Source organism: Phaethon lepturus, unplaced genomic scaffold (assembly GCF_000687285.1).
Source record: "Phaethon lepturus isolate BGI_N335 unplaced genomic scaffold, ASM68728v1 scaffold211, whole genome shotgun sequence".
Taxonomy (NCBI): domain Eukaryota; kingdom Metazoa; phylum Chordata; class Aves; order Phaethontiformes; family Phaethontidae; genus Phaethon; species Phaethon lepturus.
The window spans coordinates 51,496-74,543 of NW_010518274.1; the positions used below are offsets into that span (position 1 = coordinate 51,496).

A 23,048-nucleotide genomic window follows, 5' to 3' on the forward strand; every position below is an offset into this window, starting at 1 on the left:
AAACAATCTCATTTTTACATTTAGTCTCAACTATTAACAACAAAAAGGGCACAAAGCACATTTTTTGTAATCATCGTCTTCACTACATCAGCTTGACTTATGACTGAGTATGGTGCTCTTCAGTGTAAGCATAGTTGGTAACGTAACTTTTATTGGGATCTTTTTATTTATTTTTTTCTGAAAGAATAAAAGTAAGTATGTCTATAAATAAGGCTTCCAAATTATTTACCTTTTAAAGAAACCAAAAGTACTGTCCACACAAAATACTTAGTCACCAAACTAAAACCAAAACCTATCTCTCCTACTCTATGTAACTTAGGAAAAAGATGGCATGTATATCTATTAAAAAAAAAAAAAAGCATCACTTTATTATGCAAGGCAGGTTACAGTAAGACAATGTGACATCCAAATGAAAAAGACTCAAGTATTTTTCTGCCAAATGGTTACAAGCCCCTGGTTTACTATTTTGCATGCTGTTCTACACCTATCCAGATTCATGACAGGAGAAGCTTGAAGCAGGAGCAGTGTCACATAAACAATACCCATCAAATCAGAATCACCCCCAATACTTAGCATCAGGAGGATGGGATATTACCATATTCTACTCCCCCCTATTTAAAGTGCCTTTTCCAAAACGGTTTGGAAAAAACTTTATAAAGACATTTTTCCATTCCATCTTTCTGAATAGCTTACAGGCCCCCTGGGCACAAAAGTGAGACCTGAAATACTTCCAGTGTATAATGCAGTGCAAAAGAATATGTGAAAGATAATGCAGGATTCCACAACAAAGCCACGTGAACAAAATTTGTATTTGGAAAAAGAATACCTCAATGACCCCTACAAGGAGTGTAACTGCCCAACCATGCAGAAGAGATCATCAGGAATAAGAAACACATAGCTTGGTACAATTAAGGTTTGCTTTACAGTTGTGGAGTTCCTGAGTTTAGAGGCTTGGGAGTTTACTAGTTCCCATTTTGCCTTTTTAACAATTGTGTTAATTTTAGCTTTATCCTATATTTTCCTAATTTTTTTATTTCTTTCTTGCTTGAACTTCCTTATTTATATAATTTTAAAACACCCAGGTTTATTTAGACATCTAAAGAGAATTTTTGCATGAAATTATGTTTTAAGTCTGTCTTTCTAAAAATGAAGCAACTGGATTAAAGTCAGAAAGAAACAATTATTGATGAAGAGCAAAACTGATATAAATGACTCCCTAACTTCCAATCTTACATACACAAACTTCATGAGTAGAGTATAGCTAAATTATTACATCCATATTCAAAAGGACTATGCATATGTATTAAAAAAAGTTCGATTGTTCCCAAGAGTGTGTCTTTCATGCTATATCTTAGCTTCTCTTATATGAGAAAACTGGAATACAGATTACAAAAACATTGTGAACAAACATGAAACAACTTATATCAAAAGATACAAACATTTTAGCATACAGGTAATTGTAAATATGTAATATTACAAAGGCATTGGCCAAATAAACATGATCAGAAAATGTTCATAATTAGAAGACAGCTAAAAACATGGTTTAACAGATGAACAGAAAAAGTCAAGTGAAGACTTCATTTCCATTTTCATAAAATCATAGGCTGTTAACCTCTTTTAAACTTGAACAGTCTTGATGCTTAATAATTCAGTTAACAATAATAAAAACCTACAAAGCATGCGGGTTATGCCACAGAAGTAGTACAGAAAATATCAAAGATGTAACGAGGAGAGAGGAACATGTTGGGATTGCGCTCAACCATGCTGTGATGTGAGTCATGGGACTCAGCTTACAGAGCGGCTGTGCATGTTTCCACTACATTGCAATGGATGGGGAAAAAAATATATTGTAGCTGAGTAGCATGCAGGCCAATCAATCTCAAAAGTGATCATATATGTATGATTCGTTTAGGTAACCTGTGTAAACGTGCTGACACGTTGCTCTGCCTGGTTAAAAAGCACCAGATCTGCATTCTTGACTGATCCAGCTTGATTTTATTCCTGTGAGAAGTAAGAATGGTACGCAACGAAGTTAAAACACTGTACCCTTCAGGTTGTTTGAGTTCTGGAAACAGTAGAAGTATGGATTCCTATTTACTTAAAAATGTGTTTTCTAGATATGTCACACTTTCGCAAAACATAACATTTATAGCTGTTGATTAGAGCTTTAAGCATACTCAAAAGCATACCAAAAGAGGTAACATTAGCAGAATACCTGAAGCTCATAGATGTATATTGGACTTGGGCCTGAACTTAAAAAAACCCAAAACAACACAAAGAAAAAAACCCGCCAAAACACCTCCACCCCCCAAATAAAGACACCATCCAAAAGAGACAGATACACCCACACTGTGCATATTACAGCTTTAAGCATCCTCTAAATGGTAGTAAATTAGATCATTAAAATAACAGAAATGTATTTTTCCTTGCATTTCATTTTCAAGGTTATTCCTGGTCTTTCACTTGATGCTAAATATGTATCTAGGATATACTTTCAGAGAGAAGCCACAGGCAAAACAAAACAAACACAAAATCAATCATAGCAGGTCAAACACGAAAACTTCCGGGTAAATGATTTTTCCCAGCACCGTTAGCTTTGTTTTAACTGAATGACTTAAAAAGAAAAGTTTCAAATAGTTTAAGGTGCATTATGGATTGTAAGAGACATATAGCAATGTAAAAATTTAAACAAAGGCCTAGCAATAAACCTGTAATTTCCTCAACTATCTCACATCTGTCTTTTATTAGTCTTTTGGTATAAATCTAATCTCACTTCTCACCGGTGACTGCTCAAAGGCTCATCAAATAATGTAGCTATCTAACAATTCCAATATAAGCTGCTCCCATTTAAAGGGAAAGTCTGAAAGAAAGAGCTGAAATAAGTTACAAAGTGAAAGACAATTTGCTTACTGACTATGAACTAGTGTACATGAAATGTTTTTTGGTTAATTTACATATCTCCTACGGTTGTCTTTCAACTATGCCAATCCTTAGCCACCTTTCCAAATTTGAGTGGGTTAAAATTAATACTAGATAAAAATATCTTATAAACAGCTAATGCTGATGTTTAGTCTTGAATATCAGAAGTGAGAAGGTATAGATGTTGTTACCCAATTACTAAATATAAAATAGTGAAGAATCAGGTATCTGATCACTGGATAATTTCCAGGTAAGGGTTAGATTTAACACAGTTATCAGAGCAAGAGTAAACTACCTGGGTTCATCAGATATTCCTTCCACAAAACCAAGTTTTAGTAAAACACACAAATAAGGCCAGTATCCTGTATTCAGATTATACATAAAAGCTGTAGCAGCTGTTCAGCAGACATTATAGCTTCCTCACAAAGCACAGTTAATACTGTAAAACAAGTTATGAATATTATTTGCTTTGCTTTTAAGAGGCCTCTTAGTCACCTAAGATCTTCTCAACTGAGAGGTGAACATAATATATTGAGTAACAGAACATCCAAAAGTAGATGGAACAAATCAAGTGTCAGGAAATGAGCTGCTGAAATAACAAATGAGTGTAATAGTATTGAACACTGCACTCTACAATAGAAGAAACACCTAAAGAGTCACCTTATTACACCTTTTGAATTTAAACTTAATTTAACTACACTTTGCTAGAACAAACTTATTTTCTAAAATTTGGAAAGAATATGGGCAAATTCCTTGCCAGTTCAAAAAACAAACAAACAAAAACCTAAAAAGTCCACAATCAATCAAATAAAATCCCCCACCCAAAACCCCGAAAGAAAACAAAACAATCCAGACAAAGCAATCCTGGCTGGAGTATGGCTGTCTGCACAAGCAGTGACACTCCATTAATGTCCTTGTGTCTTCAGGTGCCAGGGGAATTGATACCAGACACAGTCTGCACTGGAGCCACAGCATAGCAATCTGAATTTTCAGTGCCTCTCAGGATTCTGCTGAAATCCATGATTTTGCTTTTCCCCCAATCTGCAGCTACTGACAAATGACTGTTTTCCTAAAGCTGACCTAGTTTAAGGTCAGGCAGTTGTCTTTGGAGTGACTGGTTCAAAAGTCCCAAAACCAAGCAAGAAATTTTCATTTTTTTCATTCAGTAATTCTATTTTTTCTCATAATTTTTACTTGACATCCTCACATTGTAATACTGACATTGTTCTCTTGGCTTTCCTCCATAATTTTAACTTCAGAACTTGAGAACTGTTGTTATTGCTCTCATTAGACTGAGTCAGCACCTCTGTTAGATTATCCAGTAGAAATAATGACTATTTCTCTAGAATTCAGTGAGCTTTAAAAATCAGATGCAAAGTGTATTAATATTCTTTATTAATATCTCCTCTAACCATCTTACTTTCATCCTTACTTCATGGAAATATTATTATATACAAAAAAAACATGTCTTTTGACTCTGTTTATTCTGTGTGTATATATATACACACTAGTTTGTCTATCCAAAAATTTGGAAAAGCTTGTTTTTCAAAACCCTTTTATAAATGGGTTCGTATATGTTTATACAGTTCTGCCTAGATTTCCCATTCTCTTTAGCTCCTCTGTCCCACTTTATTCACTCTCAGGACAGCCCAACAGTCTCAAATCACAATCGCTTTCTACTTCCAAGCAGGAAGAGCCATCCTATGAAAGAATACAATTGGTATAATTAATTCATAGAAGATATTTAAATCTTACCTCCTTGCTTTCCTCCAAATCTGAGTCACTGCTAAACTCTTCTGTATTTAGATGTTCAAAATCAGATTCTCCAACAGCTATTGGTACTGTAACAGTAAGGCTTGGGTTGTTTATGAATGATGTATAATCACTGCCACCTATAACAGTGGCCATTCCATTCTCATTTTTGTGATAATTTGTATCTATCCTTATTTCAGCGATGGTACAGTTGGAAATGCAATGGTCTCTCTCATCATTCAACTGATCTGATACTGTTCTTTGATTTACAACAGCTTGTTTCCCCAAAAAAGACTTTTGGACACATTCACCTGCTTTTTTCTTCACATAATCTATTCCCTTCTGAATTCTTGCAACAGCAATCTGTAAGTTGTTCAATTCATTATCATCCTCTGTAGGAGAAAGGCTATCTGAACTAAATGAACTCAGCAACAAGGCCAGAAAAAGATTCAATACCTAGGGAAAAAAAGAAAGACAATACAGCTGACTTTTCTCACTTAATTTTCATTCACATGCATCTTCCATTACCCCTTGTGATCAGCTTCGGCTTCATGTTCTCCTTCGCTGTATATAATTCTGGAAATTACACAGTAAGTAAAATGTAAATGCAATTTAAGCACAACAGCTGCCCTATACTCCAATGCAGGATTTTTGTGGTTTTGCATTGCTGTATGACTATGAAGACACTTGTAAATTCTTCTTCTGTTCATATTTGTAGAAGGTCAGAAACTACTCATTCTTTGGTACTGACTGAACAGATACAAAATGTTTACTTCCTGGCACAGGAAAGCACTATCTGTGCAGAAAACAGCTTTCTTAAACACTGATCCAAACTCAAACAAACATTTTGCGGTATGCGACTTAAAAATGTAAAGCACGCCCCCTCTCCTAATCACCAAGTCATCCTCTTCTCATGGTAAGACAAAACATAGAATAGATATGAGTTATACAAGCCCAGAGTTTACCAGGAGCCCAAATGATACCAGGATAGCCAAAGCAGCAGAGTATCAGCTCTTAAAGCCTTCAGATCAGCTCTTATATGCAGCTTTGAAGACAACAGGGTAAAACTATGTGTTGGGAACACAGAAAGACAACTGGATAACAGAGCCCTGAACATACAGCAGGGATTGTCTGCTCCTGTAAGAAATTCTACTAGAGCTACTGTATAAAATCAGAATACAGTAAATACTGTGGAAAAATTCACAGAGATGGATATTTCATTCCACAAAGTTCTATCTGCTGGTTTAGCAAAGTATTTGAGGAGGATGTTTTGTTTGGTCAACAAATTTCACAGTTCTCTTCATTATAAAGCAATAGATTTGTAGAAAATCCTGGAGCAAGTGGCTGCGCTTCTAGTAGTAATGCATGACTGGTTTAAAGATAATTAAATTATCTTATTCCTGTTGTTAGACGTTTTATTCCTAAAGAATGCCTCCAGGATGTCTAATTTAAAATCTCTTTTCCTACTGACAGGTGCCTAAAGAAAAGATGTACAGTAACAGAGGACGACTCAGCAGGCAATGAGAAAAGCAGAGCAAAAGGTAGAGCAATGAAGGCCTCAAATACTGGTGAGTTAATAAGTATAAAACGTATTTATAAAGACAAATTTATACACAATAATGTACAGATCTGATGCTTTCCTCTGAAAGACAAAAACAAAAGAAGATATAATATAGTCCACTTTAAAAGTGTCTGTAAAAAGCACTAAAGAAATACAAAGCAAAAAGGTGAAGAGGTGAAAGAAAACACGAAGAATCTGAATCAGTTTTTTTCTGCAGAACTGCTGCCTTCCAATTCAAGTTTCCTTACCCCACTTGTGTAAAAAGTTGGCTCTGCAGCAAGTGGGGCTCAAAATGGCTTAAATTTCAGTGTCTAAGAATGTTAAAGCAGTCTTTTGGACAGGAGAGCGCAAGAAAAAGAAAAAACCCAAAGAACCTGGCTATGAGTGACTGGAAGTAATGCCTCAATCAGTTAGGGAGAAAAGGCCCTGCTATGTCCTCTTCTGCAAACAGCAAACTCGCATCCTGGGAGTGTAACATTTGGGGTGCCTTTGCTATTCTCTCTCTCTCTCTCTCGGTAACCAGGAGTAGTCCATAAACACCTGAACACACGATGCTTCTCTTGCTTCTCTGTCACCTGTATCCTCTAAATTGCACTCCAGACCCCTGAGGGGCGCTATCCTCCAAGGTGAGGATTCTATATAGGATCAGAAATCTAACAAACAGAAAACTCTATTTCAGAACCCACAGTCATAACAATTTCAAAAATCATAAAAAACACATTTAAACAACATATTTAGTAATGCTTAAAAATTTCATTACTGGTCCTATTACCACTCTTTTTCTAAATGAATAGTTAAATTATTTTGGCTACATACCACTAGGTTTCCAATCACCATGACCATCATGAAGACAGTAAGGCACATGGATGGGCCTGCAACCTCCATGCAGTCCCACATCGTTTCTATCCATTCTCCACACAGCACTCGGAATACAATCAAGAAAGAGTGGAAAAAATCATACATGTGCCAGCGTGGAAGTTCACAGTTCTTAGAGATCTTGCAGACACATTCCTTGTAGCTTTTTCCGAAGAGCTGCATCCCAACCACAGCAAAAATGAACACAATGATGGCCAGCACCAGCGTCAGGTTACCCAAAGCCCCCACTGAGTTGCCAATAATTTTTATCAGCATATTTAGAGTTGGCCAAGATTTTGCCAGTTTGAAAACTCGCAACTGAAAAACAAAAATACAGAGACATTACTTGCATTAGTTACAAAAATGCTATAAAAATAAACAACAGATTATGAACTAGTGACTCTCAGCAATAGCAAAAAAAAAGAAACTTCAACATGATTCCAACAACTATTACACAGAAACAGAAGTTTCATAAAATCCACACTCTTAAAGCATAATAAATTTTAGACTTTACTCTTATTTTTTGTGTAGCATATCTATATTCTTTTCCACGTGAAAGAAACAGCACACTGGTTGAATTTATTCAGATAGTGAATTCTGAACATGACATACATCTCAACCATTATGTGCAGAAACAAATTTATAAACCCAATAAAGCTCAACAGGATTCTACTGCAGAAAAATAAAGGATTCTGAAATCCTCGAAGGATGGTATCTTCCAAAAGAGTATTGCCTCCAAGAAATTTAAAAAGGATCAGACAGATTCACAGTCTGGAAGCAAAAGCCAAACATAAGCCCCAAGTCAAACTTTTCAACTTATGAAGGGGAAAAACTATAAAACACACTCTTTTTCTTACCCATAACCCACCCCAAATAAAAATGGTATTAATTATTTTTGTATTCACATAAAAGCAAATTGAAAAAGACTACAGGGAAAGAATGTCTCATAGTTCATTCCTCATTTTTAAAATAAAAATATTTTTCTAATAAAAGTAAGAATTCCTTTTTTTGCCAAGGGGAAAAGAAAAATCAATCTTTTTAAAATTAAAAAATATTTTTATAATTCCTACATTTTAAAAGAACACTCATAGTGTTTTTCCAATTTCCAGATATGGAAGTAGACAGAAGACTACAAATGTTTTATTTATTTATATCTCTTAATAGGCACTGAATAAATTGTACACTTCACCATGCTATACCCAACTGTGCTAAAACAATTACAATAAAATTACAGCTCTTTCCAAAAAAAATACTTAGTTGCTCCTGAACCATAAAACAGCAAACACTATTCAGTGATAATATAAATAATTTTGTAAAACATGCTTGCAGAGATATTCTGTGACACTTAGCAAAACATATACATAATATTACTAAAAAGTGTCTTATTGACATGAGTACAGTTAAAATACAAACTTAACGCATTAGCAGATATATTATTATCACTAATTTATTTACCAATCTGAATGATCGGAGAACGGATAATCCATCCACACTTGACAGAAAGAGTTCCACCAAACTAAGGGTAACTATAAAACTATCAAAAATATTCCAGCCAGCTTGGAAATAATAAAAAGGATGCATGGCAATTATCTTGAGAACCATTTCTGCTGCAAAAATTCCAGTAAAAACCTGAAGAAAGAATGTTCATTGTTACTTTATAGACGAGTACAAATAAATTGAACCAGCAGCCAAAGAACAACTTAAGAAGCAACAACCCCCTTACAGCAGGATGCCACTAAGGAACATTATCACAAGCTGAACCTCACAGAGAAGATAAGTGGCAACATCAAAATGAGCTGTAGCATAACTCTATTCACTTTAGTTAAATCTGAGAGACATTTAGTGACTAGTGAGGAATAAACTATTCCTGACAGGCCTTCTGCTTGCTCCACTTATTTGCTGCCCTTCTAATTAAAGGAAGAGGAACAGTTGCAACAGTTGCTCTTGCCACAATGGAAGATGCTTTAACACAGGTGCATGGAAAAATATCAATTGGTCATAAATTGGAGAGTGAGGTGCTATTAAATGAAGTCTCCATGAGAATGCACAGATACAGTAAGCATGTCTTTTTCTAGATGCCAAAAAAAAAGGCCAATTCTGCTGAGGCTCATGTTTGAAGTAAAACTCCCTTCTGCCTCTGAATGCCTCTGTTGCCTTCTGAAGCAAAAGGCAAACAACGTCTCTGAAAAGGGAGTAAATTCATTGTATTTACTGTAGATGTATGTCCACTAGTATCCACAAAACTGCATAAATTATTGTCTTTTACTAGAAAGATGAAAAAGCTTTTTAAAAAATCATGAGCATTAGACAGTCTTTAAAACATAGTGCTACACAGTTCAAAAAGCAAGAAACCAACTGCTGAAAATACACCTGTATTATAGTGTCATTTTAGCTGACTGGGAATAAACACAAATTCTTATCAACACGTAGGAACACTTACAGTCACACAGCTCAAAATTAGATTAATATTAAAGTACTTCCTCACACATGAAAGGAAAAAATGGTTGTGTTTCCTGGGTAAAACACAGGCATGATTACAAAACAACCCTTGGCAACAGCTATTGATCCTCACCTATTTATCTGCCCTGTCTTTCTCCTGAAATACATCCTGAATCTATTTTAAACAGCAACATGACATGATTATCTTCCACAGACAATGATCTCTGACTCCAGGTTAAGCTGAAAATATTGACATATGTCTGTATTGGCTAAAAATATCAGCATATAATTTAAATGTTGACACATTAACAACTCAGGACTTAAACCTGAATACATTCCCAACGTGTACTAGAATTTCATATATTCTAATAAATAGTTTTATTATTTTGTTACATCATAATCACCAGAATTGCCACTTACAAAAAGCATAGGTTAAGAAGTATAGCAGATAACACTGTCTGTATTATTGCCGTTACAAAACAAACAATCCACCCCAATCCTGACATACAGACTGTGTTCACTAGGGAACAAAATTCAACTGTATCAACAGACGCAGACGCTCTTGGCATTCTATGCCTTTCAGATTGTTATGGACCAATCAAAGAAACATTCTTCATGGAAATACAAAAATAACACAAAACATAACAGTGCAAAATAGTAATTGAAAATAACATCCAACTCTTCTTGTATTATCAATGATACTTACAGTAGAAGGGATCTAATTTGGCTCCTACTTTTTTTGTAATACTAAACAAAACCAAATCAGATTTCTTTTCTGGTTTCGTGTCACTCAAACTCTGGTTGTCAAAAAATCTATTTGCAGAAATTTTAATATAGGAATCAAACTCTTAAATACAACATATTTCAAATGGTATTTTTAGACTATTTTTAGTACAATTAAACCTTTAACATTTATTTTATGGAATGATAATAAAAATAATGAAAGTAATTCTGTTTCAAAGAGAAACCAGGTTCCAACTGTATGAAATTATATAGCTTGATGGACTTACCTGATTTCCTATTTTAAGTACATTGTCAAACTCTTCAGTCATTGGATAATGTTCCATGGCCATAAACAGTGTGTTTAAAATTATGCAAACAATGATAGCCAGATCAACAAGTGGATCCATTACAATAAATTCAACTACATTTTTTACTTTTAACCAGGGCTCCCAACAATTCCAAATTAAGAAAGTGTGGGCAAACTTATACCAGCAAGGTGGACATTTTTGCCTGGATTCTTCAAGTTCTGGGGAAAAAAAAAGAAATGTAGAAGTCTTGGAGAAAGTGAAGATAAATTTTTGTTTATCTGCTTTTTCAGGTTTTAATCTTTATCCTTGGAACCATTAAGGACATTTGGAAGAACCTCCTCAGATTTCCAGCAACTTAACTTACTGTTGCTGACTGAAAAGGTTTTAGAAGACTAGAAGTAAAACCTCAAAAATCTTGTTTTAAAAAAAACCCCTAAACTACTTATGCTTATATCTAGGGATGGTTTTCTCAGTAAAAATTCCAACTTCACAGTCCTCTCAAATGTCTAACTACTTATTCACAGGAAAAGTAAGATTAATTTAACTATGAATAGGTTTTTGAAAACTATTCAAGATTTTACAAGAATTTCACTAAAAATAATTACATTGTTCCAAATAATCCTACTACAAATTCCTTCTCCTTATTAACTAAGGCCTGGACTTTAATTTTCTGTAGTATTTTTATAGTATAGTTAGTGGAAAATTTATCACAAGGCATTTCTTCCAATAACTGTATTGCTAAACATTAATAACTAGTATAAAACACATACATATAATCTATATTAATTAGAATGCGTTTCTTAGTTTAGCCTGTTTATCAGATTCCTTAATATCTTTTTTCAATATGTGCAAGCACTTTTGTTCTATTATTCAATTTATGTATTTGCAATGGCTACATACTTTTTGTCTTCCGTATTTGCACTGATACAATACCTTCAATCAAGTCTAAGACTATGTCAAGAAAGTTCATGCATCTGCAGTTATAACACACCTTCCATTGTATTTGTGATAATGCCAGCTATACTCATGGCTCTTTGCCTTAAATTAGGATCCTCAAGTAACTCCATTGGTATTTGATATGAACTTGTACGCCTCTTTTTTACTTCTATTTCTGTAGTAATGCTCTATAAAAAAAAATAAAGGGGGCATAAATTAAATTCAGCTTTAGAAATACTGCAAAACAGATATTAGAAAGACTCTTCAATTTCAATGAATTCATAATATATAAAGCTTTGTATTTAAGTGCTGTTACATCAGATTTTTTTTCCATTATACATATAACATAAGCCTAGTATTTTTTTTAAATGGCTATTTTCATGCTATACTTCTGAACAGTATTAATACTTATGAAATACTAAAAAAAGATTTTCATATTTAGTTCCCTTTCTCTACCAATATTTTACTTCCAAATTATTTCCATCACAAGATACTTATAAGAAGTGATTTATGTTAGGAAGTTTTCTGCAATAACAATTATTCTCTAAAAGTAATTTTCATAGATCAGTCTTATCTCCTTCAAAAGTAATTTAAAGAATATCTTTTACATTGAATTGCTGTCATCTCTGATCTATTTTTTTAATTTCAACTGAAAAAACATAAGACAACTGACTTAATTGACCCAAAAATTGAATAAATTTTTAAAATTATTTTATTTTAAAAATTGAAAGTTGTGTTGTATCATTGAACACACCTCAATTATAAAAAAGTTTTGAATTTATGAGCGTGGGTAGGGCTTCTTTCTGAAAATTAAATAAATGCATGAAAATGAAAGTATAATAAACTACAAGAATATTATAACTGTAAGGAATCTGGCTGATGTACTTTCAGATGCTGTGACCTGTGTAAAAATTTTTGTTTCAAAAAAGAATGTTTTTAGGAAAAAACTTGCAACGGATTCCTCTGCTCCATTCCTAAAGTAGATTGAGGGAAAAGAGAAAATTGACCAGAGAAGGAAATGGATAAATTTGCATGTACTTTTTTATTTTAATTATACCCTGATCCTAGGCAGTGAGAAACTTCAGGCCATCTCTGAGACCCAGGAGAAAAAACAGCCTTCAGAGCTTCTAAAATGTCAACATAATCTTAAAGGCTATGCTACATTTGCGTAATACCGAATATACTGGGGAGGTGGGGGGAGAGTAGAACCAGCAGATTACTGATAGAGAATTAGGAAATACATTTAAAGAGAGGTTGAAACCATAAAGAAAGAAAACAAAAATTAAAAGAACACAATAACATGCTGAATGTTTAGAAAGCTGAGCACCCTATTTTGGGTTCTAAAATGGAATTAGGAATGGAACATTTCATTCACTACACAGGTGCATGCACAGCCTTGTTCCACAGGTATATAAAAATGTGCTACTTTGTTCCCTTTCATTTTCATAATTCAGCCTCTCACTTTTGAGTCATCACTTTAAACCCATTTTATTACAGTAAGATATCCAAAAGCATTCACAACTTCTCAGCCCTTTTTGAAGCACTTCATTCCCTTAAAACATTGTCTGGTGCAATTAAGAAAGGTCATGAAACCTGGAGTAATTTAAAACTTTCTTACATTGTCATCAGTTGTTGGTTTATCTATTATCACCTCTGGCAGAAGCTGTCCAGTAGGTGACAGCAGACCTGGTGGTCCATCCACTAAGGAAACCACCCCATTGCAATCCACAGTGCTGTGCATCTTCCCATTCACTGGAAAAACCGTCAGCCTTCTTGATGATCTACTAGTCTGACTGATGTTACTACTGCGCCGTTCACCATGTCTGCGCGGCAAAAACAGAGAACCTCTTCTGCTCCCATTATCCTCAAATGTGCTGTGCTCATCATCTGCAAAGTCATTTTCAGATCCTATCTCTTTTCCATATTCTCTAAAACTGAAAAGACTTGTTCTGCTACTGCGTCTGGGAGAAAACAGGGAGCCACGAACACTCAGTAAAGACTGCAAAGGAAACAAACAAAATGACTGGCTGATGATTTTAAATATACAAAATACATGTCTATGTGTTAAAAAAAAAAATAATTTATATTCCCTGGGAATCTGCCAGTGTTATTTTTAATACAGTGCCTTAGGTAGATTTCAGACGTGCACTAGAGATGAGAGTCATCTGAATGGGTAAATTTACAGTACATGTAAAACAATTATTGGAGAGAAAAAAATGAACATGCATAAAGCCATAGTAGTTTCCATCTCTGTATTAAAAAGAAAAATCAAGACTTCTAGAAATTCTAATGATTCACATAGACCATGCATTATGTTAAAAGATATCAATACCCTTAGACCTCTACACTGATACATTATATTTAAATTTTCCTTTTAGGAATTAAAAAGGGATTTCTTTTTCAAATTAAATAGGAAAATGCTGTTGTGCATGTTAAGACCCACCAGATCCTAAACCATAAGATGTGAGAGATCAAAACACTTGTTAGGTACACTCTAGAAAATAATACCAACAGTAAGTTGGTATTCAAAATAATGCAACATTATTTTTCCTTGGTTATATTACTTTGCAAAGTTGCAGTGAAGTTTGTTGGATATTACCGTTATCTCACAACCCCAAAAAATGACAGCTGCACTATTCACAGTACCTGGTGAGGTGATGTGAACGGCTTCCCATAAGCAAGTCTGTTTCCCTCAAAAGAAAAACGGAAACCTTTCCTTCTGATACTGCCATCTGATTCAGACTTTGGAAGCTTTTCATCCTTCGTGTCATCCACTTCTCCAGAGAGCTCCGTCTGCCTTCTTTTCTTCCTTCTATTTCTCCTTTCTTTGGCACTTTTAGAGCTAAGCTTGGATGCTTCCGAAGAACTATCTGAGGGTCCACCAATCCCACTTTCACCGCTGTACTCCGTCATCTCTGCTGCAGCTGCTGCTATTGCCTGCCACAGCAATTATTTAATGTGACGTTTTACAAACCACACCATTTTTTAGCGAAGGCTATAGTCCTTGTTCCTAAGATTTATACAAAATTATTTCTAGATGTGTGACAAAAGCCTAGATAGATTTGTACAAAACTTCAAATGGAATTCTGTAATATGAGTTAAAATAAAAGGGCAGTTATGAAAATTACCATTTAAATGGAGTTCTACTTTGCATCTATATCATGGAGTCAGCCTGCATTGTGTACAGCATTCTGCCACAAAGTTCATTAGAAAATACTTGAAAATTAAGAAATGTATTAGAGTAAATGCAATTGCAAACAAAAGAGCTAAACAGAGTCCTACTTCAGTCTGTATTAACTTTGTAAACTAATTTTAACTGTTATTGTAAGTAACAGCTTCCTTAAGCTGCTCTTAGGAAAAACCTTTGGGGTACTACTTCCAGTCTGTGATTCACTTGGATTTGCAACACAAGTAGCAAAAATGAGTCAGAAATTCATGGATAAAATATTTCAAACTCTAAATCAAGGCTTGACAAGTGTTTCACAAGTATTGCAGTTATTTCTAAGCTGAGAATTTTGAAAATCATCATGACAAGTTACTAGACAATACCCCTAGATTAGAAATATTTATTTCATAACTATTATTTTGATTTGGGGAGTACTTTTTGTTCTCAGTTCAGAAATTCATTAACACTTTAGACATGATACATTTAAAAAGCAATAGAAAGCCACAGAAACAGCAGTTTAGAGTACTTGTGAGGTATGTAAAAGAATGGCTTTTTAAAAAATATGTTCATTAATGGTTTTGTTTTGAACAAAGAGCATGCAAAGGAATATACTAAAGCTCAAACTCTTGTTAGAAAATACCTGAGCTTCTTCTTGCTGCTTCCTCAGCTGTTCAAGCATCTGCTGCAAGTCTGCCTCCCTCTGTTCTGCTTCAACCATAGTTGCTTGATTTTGTTCTTCATAGGCCATAGCAACGACAGCCAAAATCAAGTTAATCAAATAGAAGGAACCCAGAAAAATGACCAGAACAAAAAATATCATGTATGTTTTGCCAACGGCTCGTAGCGTCTATAGGAGAAGAAGAGAAATGATCCATCTGGTGAAGACATGCATCAGTTCTGCAGTTCATAAGTATTTATTGCATTTTAAAAGTGCAAAACTATTATTGAGTTGTTCTTCCTTCTGTAATGAGATCATACAAGCTTTCTGAATTACAAAGTGACCAAAATAGAGGGAGTATTCATGTATGTGAAAACCATATTAAAGGATCATGCTGATTTGAGACAAACCTCTTAATGCCTAATAATCTTGAAAAGGATGCGGGATCAGAGTAATTAATGTAAATCACACATCACTGGTTGGAAGCTTACTATGCATATCATGTATTAGCATGCCTTCCCCTTGAAATAACGAAAAGAATTAAAGATGGCCCAATTGATCAAATAATTAAAATAGAATATATACAGATTTTCACACACCATATAATGAAAAGCTATGGTAAGAAAAGTAATTTATATCAAGACATGCATTCATAATTATCAAAAATAGAATTCAAAGTACAGAAAAAAGGATTCTAATTTAGCTGAGTATTTTTACAATTTTTTTACAGAGTATTTTTAAAATTGAAACTCCATATTAAAGTTTTTGAAAATAAGATCTTATGAGGCACAAAATGAAAAATGCACTGTAAAAATTAAATAAAGGAATAAAAATAACCCTCATGTGCCTCTTCAGGTGAGATTCTGCATTAAGTGCCCATGTCTGCTTAATTCTGCAACTGAATTTGCCTTCTTTCATAAATACTGTTCATTTTCAGTTGCTAACAGCAGCAATGGTATGCAATATAAATACGAATGGCTTTTCCATGTTTGATTTGGGGCCAGTGTGACACTAACCACAATTTTTATTATACACTCACCAGTTGATAAAGATTTTCCCAGTAGTCCTGTGTCATCAGTCGAAACAGTGACAAGAAAGCCCAACTGAATGTGTCAAAGCTAGTATACCCATAGTTGGGGTTTCTACCAGCTTTCACACAGATAAACTCTTCTGGACATTTACTAGGAGAAAAAAAAAAAAGAAAAAGAGAAAAAAAGAAAGTAAAGCAATCATATAACGCTAAAATTGTTTTAAAATAATTGTACCTTTAGCTTCTAATAAAGGTTCATTAGATCTAATTTGCGAAGGGGGCTGCCATTTGTGCCTTACAGTATTTTAAAAATTAGTCAGGAAATGAGAAGAGTGTTCTTTTACAAAAAAACAGAAAAAGGCAAACAAGTAAACAAAAATCAATCTTTCTTCCTACTGTCTTTCACCATTACACACAAAATAAAACTTATTCCCAACAGTTTGGTATTACATCACAGAATCACAGAATCATTAAGGTTGAAAAAGACCTTTAAAATCATCAAGTCCAACCACCAACCCAACACCACCATCCCCACTAAACCATGTCCGGAAGTGCCACATCCACACGTTTTTTGAACACTTCCAGAGATGGTGACTCCACCGCCTCCCTGGGCAGCCCGTTCCAATGTTTGACCACTCTCTCCGTAAAGAAATTTTTCCTAATATCCAATCTAAACCTCCCCTGGCGCAACTTGAGGCCACTTCCTCTTGTCCTATCACTAGTTACTTGGGAGAAGAGGCCAACACCCACCTCACCACAACCCCCTTTCAGGTAGTTGTAGAGAGTGATGAGGTCTCCCCTCAGCCTCCTCTTCTCCAGACTGAACAACCCCAGTTCCCTCAGCCACTCCATGTAAGACTTGTACTCCAGACCCCTCATCAGCTTCGTTGCCCTTCTTTGGACACGCTCCAGCACCTCAACGTCCTTCTTGTAGCGAGGGACCCAAAACTGAACACAGTATTTGAGATGGGGCCTCACCAGTGCCGAGCACAGGGGCACGATCACTTCCCTACTCCCGCTGGCCACACTATTTCTGATACAGGCCAGGATGCCGTTGGCCGCCTTGGCCACCTGGGCACGCTGCTAGCTCATATTCAGCCATCTGTCAACCAGCACCCCCAGGCTCTTTTCTGCCAGGCAGCTCTCCAGCCACTCCTCCCCAGGCCTATAGCATTGCATGGGGTTGTTGTGACCCAAGTGCAGGACCTGGCACTTGGCTTTATTAAACCATATGCAGATACTTCTTCAATGGAAAAAATATATTTATTTAACACAGAGATTCCATAAGGTAAGTAATTCCATGCAAAAAAAAAAAAGTCAGTATACATATTTTATGCTGAATTTTGTCCGTCAGCAAAGTTGGCATACCAGTTTTATTGGTTCTTCAAGTTTGTGAATTAGTCAAGTCAAATTAACAAGTTCTACCAACTCCTCAACAGCAAATAACTGTTGTAGTGATACTTTTATCTCCTGAAACTGAATATATCGGTTTTGATAGTAGGTGATCCAGTCTTGGATCAACTGTAGGTGCACTGTTTCAGTTACGATTCCATTCTTGAAGGGTAGAAGAGGTTCTTGCCCCTAAAACCTCCATAGAAAGCCACTATAAAGATCTCTTTTCATACATGTGAATGTATATTAGATGTGTATTTACACACACACACAAAATTATCTGGTAGTAACTTAAATATATACATGGAATGTTTACAAAAAAAGATTTAAATATATCTGTTTTAAAGACATAACCAACCAAAACCAAAGGATGGACTGATATATCACTAGAATATAGAATTACGTGGTTTTGTTACAAAGAACTGTCACAAAGGGACAGCAAGATAGTGCCGTGCATGCAGTCCACAGACCAAAGAATCCTGGAGATGTCTTCCCAAAAGTTGGTCATAAGTCCCAGTGCCCTATGACTATTTTAGAGATGAGAAATGGCATGAAACCCATGATAAAGAAGTATGTTCTTAAGTCATTGATAATACACTATCTACCTGCTGAAATAGAATTTTCTAGTTACATAAGAGTTTTTAAAAGAAACTTACAGTGTTTTCTCATTTAACATTACTTACTATGAACCATGACCACATATTACTGACTGTGAAATTAGGTAGCTAAATCAGTTTTTAACCTTAGAATTATATTTTCTACATTTTGTTTAGACAGGTAGTAATATAATTTTCAGTGTACCTTACCCTGCATCTGAGCTATTCCCACAAAGCAGATAATCCTTTTGTCCTTCTACGCGATAGAAATTACCTAAAGAAAAAATAGGAAGTCACATGATTATAAACAGAAGGAGGTTTGGTGAGGTTTTTTTGGTTTTTTTTGCAAGGATAAACATATGTTCAAGTTATCATGGTTTGAATGTTCATAATCACCCATTCATGTTTTTCCAACAATGGGTTCAAATACTGGCACATCCATACTGGTAAGTAAAGTTGCAAAATTAAAGAATAAAATAGAAACACAATGTACAAATAAAATCCTAGAACAATAAGTAGAACAGCACAAGTTTCATATTCTCTTCTTGAGTCATAGCAAACACTGAATATTCTTCTAAAATCTGATGTTCAATAAATGACAGAAAGAAAGCACAAAGCTTAAAACTCCTTCTCTTATTCAGTACATCGATTGTAATCAGACAATTAATGCCTATCCATTTAAAATGGAACTATTTACAATGTCTGGCTAAGAGTTTGGAAGTCAGAGCAACATTAACGAGCACATCCTGTGACTGAATATATGAAGGTAGCATTTAAAAGGAAGCGGGATGTTCCAATGACAATGTTATAACAGCTGCTGTACTATAAACAACTTTACAGATTTTTCTCCTTTAATTGTAAGGTCATAGCCTTCAGAAATAAAGGAATATATTTTGTTATTAATTATTAACAACTGTGCTGTCCTTAAAAAAAAAAAAAAGAAAAAGAAAAAAGAATATGGATAGAAAGATGATAACAAATTGGAGAAGAAGTTGATAGGACTGAGGGCAGACCCCATTTAGAGGGACCTAGGCAGGTTGGAAGAATGGGCTGACAGGAGACACATAAAATTCGGCAGATACAAATGCAGAGTTGTGTACCTGGGAAGGAAGAACGCCTTGCAATGATACAGGCTGCCCGAGAGCTGACCGGCTGGGGAGCAGCTCTACAGCAAAGGCGCTGGGAGTCTTGGTGGACAGGCAGCAAGGTGAAAGTGAGCCAGCAGTGTGCCCTGGCAGCCAAGAAAGGCAACAGCCTCCTGGGCTGCATGAACAGAAGTACAGCTAGCAGGGCGAGGGAAGTCACCATCCCCCTCAGCTCAGCAATCACTAGAGTCTACCTGGAATATTGTGTCCAAGTTTGGCTCCCTCAATGCAAGACAGACATTGATAAAGTGGAGCAAGTTCAGAGGGTCACCAAGATGATGAAGGGGCTGGAGCATTCATCCTGTGAGGACAGGCTGAGGGACCTAACCTTGTTCAGCCTGGAGAAGGGAAGGCTTATGGGGGGAGTTGGTAGAAAGCATCCAGCAACTACAAGGTTATCAAGGGGACAGAGACAGGTTCCTCCCACTGGTGTGGAAGCAGAATGGCAGACAATGGGCATAATTTGAAACAAGAGAGGTTCCAACCTGATATAAGGAGAAATTTTTCACCATGAGGTTAGCCAGGCACTGAGATCTGGAAAAAGACAGAAATCTGGAAAAAACTCTTATCCCAACTAAACTAATCTTCTGTCATCCTCAACTAATATCCTCAATGTACCTTTCAAGCTGACAAATGACTCTGGTTTCACAGGGTAAAAGACTACTGTAGTATTTAAATAGTCAGAAACAGCCCATAGGATGAAGAATATATGAAGACAGGAGAATTCTAAACCAAACACTTAAATCTAGTGATGCCAAAATACTACCATTCAAGAACGGTACTTATACAATGTTAGAAAAATTATAACCCTATTGCTTCCATAGTATCTTTAAAGCTGGCCCAAACTCTACATGTTAAGAAAATGATCTAAATGCCAGGTGTCAATACTTTGACATGTGGATCCAAGACCTGTGCATATCTTTTCAAATAGTGAATCTGGCCTTGTTCCTTAATAAATGAAAATGCACAGATGTTAAGAAAAGCCACGAGAGGGTATCACACTTAGTCACAGCTGACTAGCATATGATATGCTGAAAGAAATGTCATATGGGGGAGGACTCACAACTGAGCCCAGTGAAGTTATAATAAAACTGACACATACAAATGATTGAGGTTACATGGGAAAGGAGTACAAACAACTAGACGGAACTGTCCTGCCTGCACCAGCACGCTGTAGAGACTCCCAGAAAAGTCAATGGTTGTAGCACAGGAACCAATTGACATTCTGGAATATTTTATAGTTCTGCCTTTTAGTTTTAGATTGCTACTTAGTAGGAAATGGAAACAGAGAATCTATATACTGTACTTGAAGAGAGAATTCACAAGTGTTTTCCAGCATATGAGCTATCAGCCAAAATTCCTCACAAAGCTGATAAATACCACCACCACCACTCCATTATTGCATCCCTTCTGAGGCAAATAAACTAGGTAAAGTGATAGATGGCACATAAAATGTAAATACAGTCACAGAACTTACAGAGCTTTAACAATTCAGAAGTATGGAAAAAAAAATCTGAAAATACAGAAAATAGCAGAGAACTTCAATGTCCATTTTTAAGTAAGGAAGGAAATGACTCATCAAAACTCAGTCTATAACAAGCTTCTTTTCTTCTACTTTTGGGTCAGTGAGGAGGAAAACTAGCATCCACTATTTTATAAATTTCTTCTTACTTAAATACACTACTTCTACAGTTAGCTACTGAGCAATACCCTGTAAACTCACTTCCAGCACAAATACAAACATCAAAATGAATAAAATTTTTGGCAATTAAAACTACAACTTTACTGGTGCTATCTCTTAAAATGACACCCCCAAAAAAAAAAAGATCTGTGTGTTTCTGAACCAGTCTGAATGTTACCACTTCAGCCTACAGAGATTAAGACTGTTGAAAAACATCTGGATAAAGATGTCTTTGTCAGCCCCCTTAGTAACAACAACAGCTGCTACAGACAAATACCATCTCTTTCCCCACCAGAATCTCTACTTGCCTAGTGAGTTCTTTATTTCACAGTCGGCAGTTGGTTTCTTACCTTTACCTAACAATAAAAGTACATCTTAACTAGGAAATATTTGATATTTATCTAGTGCTTCTCTGTCTTATTTATAACCTAAAGATACAAGGAGAGGCTAAGAGAATTGGTTTTGTTCAGACTTGAGAAGGCTAAGGTGTGTACCTACAAGTATCACATGAAAGACTGTAATGAAGATGCCTGACTCTTCTCAGAGGTGCACACTGGAAGAGTAAGAGGCAACTAGCAATAGTTTGAGCATGGGAAATTCTGAATTGATATTAAAAAAAGTTACCATAAGACTGGCCAAACACTGAAATAGGCTGCCGAGAGAGGTTGTGGTATCTCAGTCCTTGGGGATATTAAAAACTTGACTGGACATGGCACTGAGCAGTCTGCTCTAACTGGACCTACAGCTGAGTAGCAGTTTGTCTGGATGACTGTGGAGATCCTGTCCAACCTACATAATTCTGTGATTCTAAAACCAACCTAACCTATAAATACATTTTTAAGTGCAGTTAATGGAAAGAACAATCATGTCAGCATGAGTTTGGGATCCAATACATAAAAATCCCTACTCCCTTGTCATTGTATTTATTTGATTTTTATCTTTAGCTTATAGTATGAAACAGTATCTTGTGTGTGTGTTTATACACAAAAATGTTAGCAAATTACAACAGTATTTCTTACTTTCATTCTCGATGTACGCCGTCCAATCAAACACTGTACCATTAAAGTACGGAGCTAGGTATTTTTCAAAAGACGTTGAATTTTCTGATGGCCATAACAAGCATTTATTCTTCAAATTGCCCATGAACAGCTGCAGTCCTATTAGTGCAAATACACTCAGGCAAAACACAGTCAAAATCATTACATCTGAGAGCTTCTTCACAGACTGAATTAAGGCTCCAACAATAGTCTTCAAGCCTGCAAACAGAGGCAGATTTTTATTATAATATTAAAAATTTACCTAAGATAAAATGCAATGTGGACTACTCCAACACATTATTAAATATCATGCACAGCTTTACAAAAATAGTGTTAAAATATTTAAGGAAATATTTTAAGGAAATAGGAAAATGGTACCAATAAGTCTCATCATTCTTGACAAATTCATTTGAAAATATAAATGGGGACGAACAGTACACATTCCAAAGCACCTGTTCTTCAAATGAAGAAGCAACTTTTTATTCATGCTCTCTATACATGTAAACTACATGTAAAGAAAATTGTTCATTCTGTTTTCTTCTTGATGCCTCTTGCTCCAAACCTTTGCCAGTGTTCTATTCCAATATACATATACTGGTTCTATAATAGCAAACAAAACCAGAACACAATTGCATTGTAGTAGAAATTTTAATGATTGCATTCTATTGCATCCTCTTCAACTGGAGGTGCCATTTGGCAAAGATAGGCATCTTAAGGTAATAAATACATCATGCAATTCCCATGCTACCCTTCATTATCTTATTCCTTTGTCTTTGTCAGGGATTCAACATTTACAACAGACTGAAATTTTCTATCCCAAATGTATTCAATAAATAGTAACATTCACATT

At 35.4% G+C, this 23,048-nt stretch overlaps 1 protein-coding gene across 7 annotated transcripts in view; it reads right to left on the minus strand.

Annotated features, from left to right (window-relative positions):
- The window catches only part of LOC104628147 (sodium channel protein type 2 subunit alpha-like), a 51,907-nt gene that overhangs the window by 23,770 nt on the left and 5,089 nt on the right, over positions 1 to 23,048 (minus strand). For 4 of the 7 annotated variants that reach the window (XM_010296641.1, XM_010296643.1, XM_010296642.1 and 1 more), the window contains exons 6-16: positions 22,181 to 22,417; positions 18,546 to 18,609; positions 16,357 to 16,498; positions 15,300 to 15,506; positions 14,140 to 14,430; positions 13,145 to 13,492; positions 11,549 to 11,681; positions 10,537 to 10,775; positions 8,543 to 8,716; positions 7,049 to 7,405; positions 4,675 to 5,127 (exon numbers count right to left, since the gene is read on the minus strand). In XM_010296641.1, coding sequence (XP_010294943.1) covers positions 4,675 to 5,127; positions 7,049 to 7,405; positions 8,543 to 8,716; positions 10,537 to 10,775; positions 11,549 to 11,681; positions 13,145 to 13,492; positions 14,140 to 14,430; positions 15,300 to 15,506; positions 16,357 to 16,498; positions 18,546 to 18,609; positions 22,181 to 22,417 — 2,645 coding nt within the window. Of the gene's footprint in view, positions 1 to 4,674; positions 5,128 to 7,048; positions 7,406 to 8,542; positions 8,717 to 10,536; positions 10,776 to 11,548; positions 11,682 to 13,111; positions 13,493 to 14,139; positions 14,431 to 15,299; positions 15,507 to 16,356; positions 16,499 to 18,545; positions 18,610 to 22,180; positions 22,418 to 23,048 lie in introns of all 7 variants that reach the window. The other 3 variants (XM_010296645.1, XM_010296646.1, XM_010296640.1) reach the window with 2 other exon arrangements.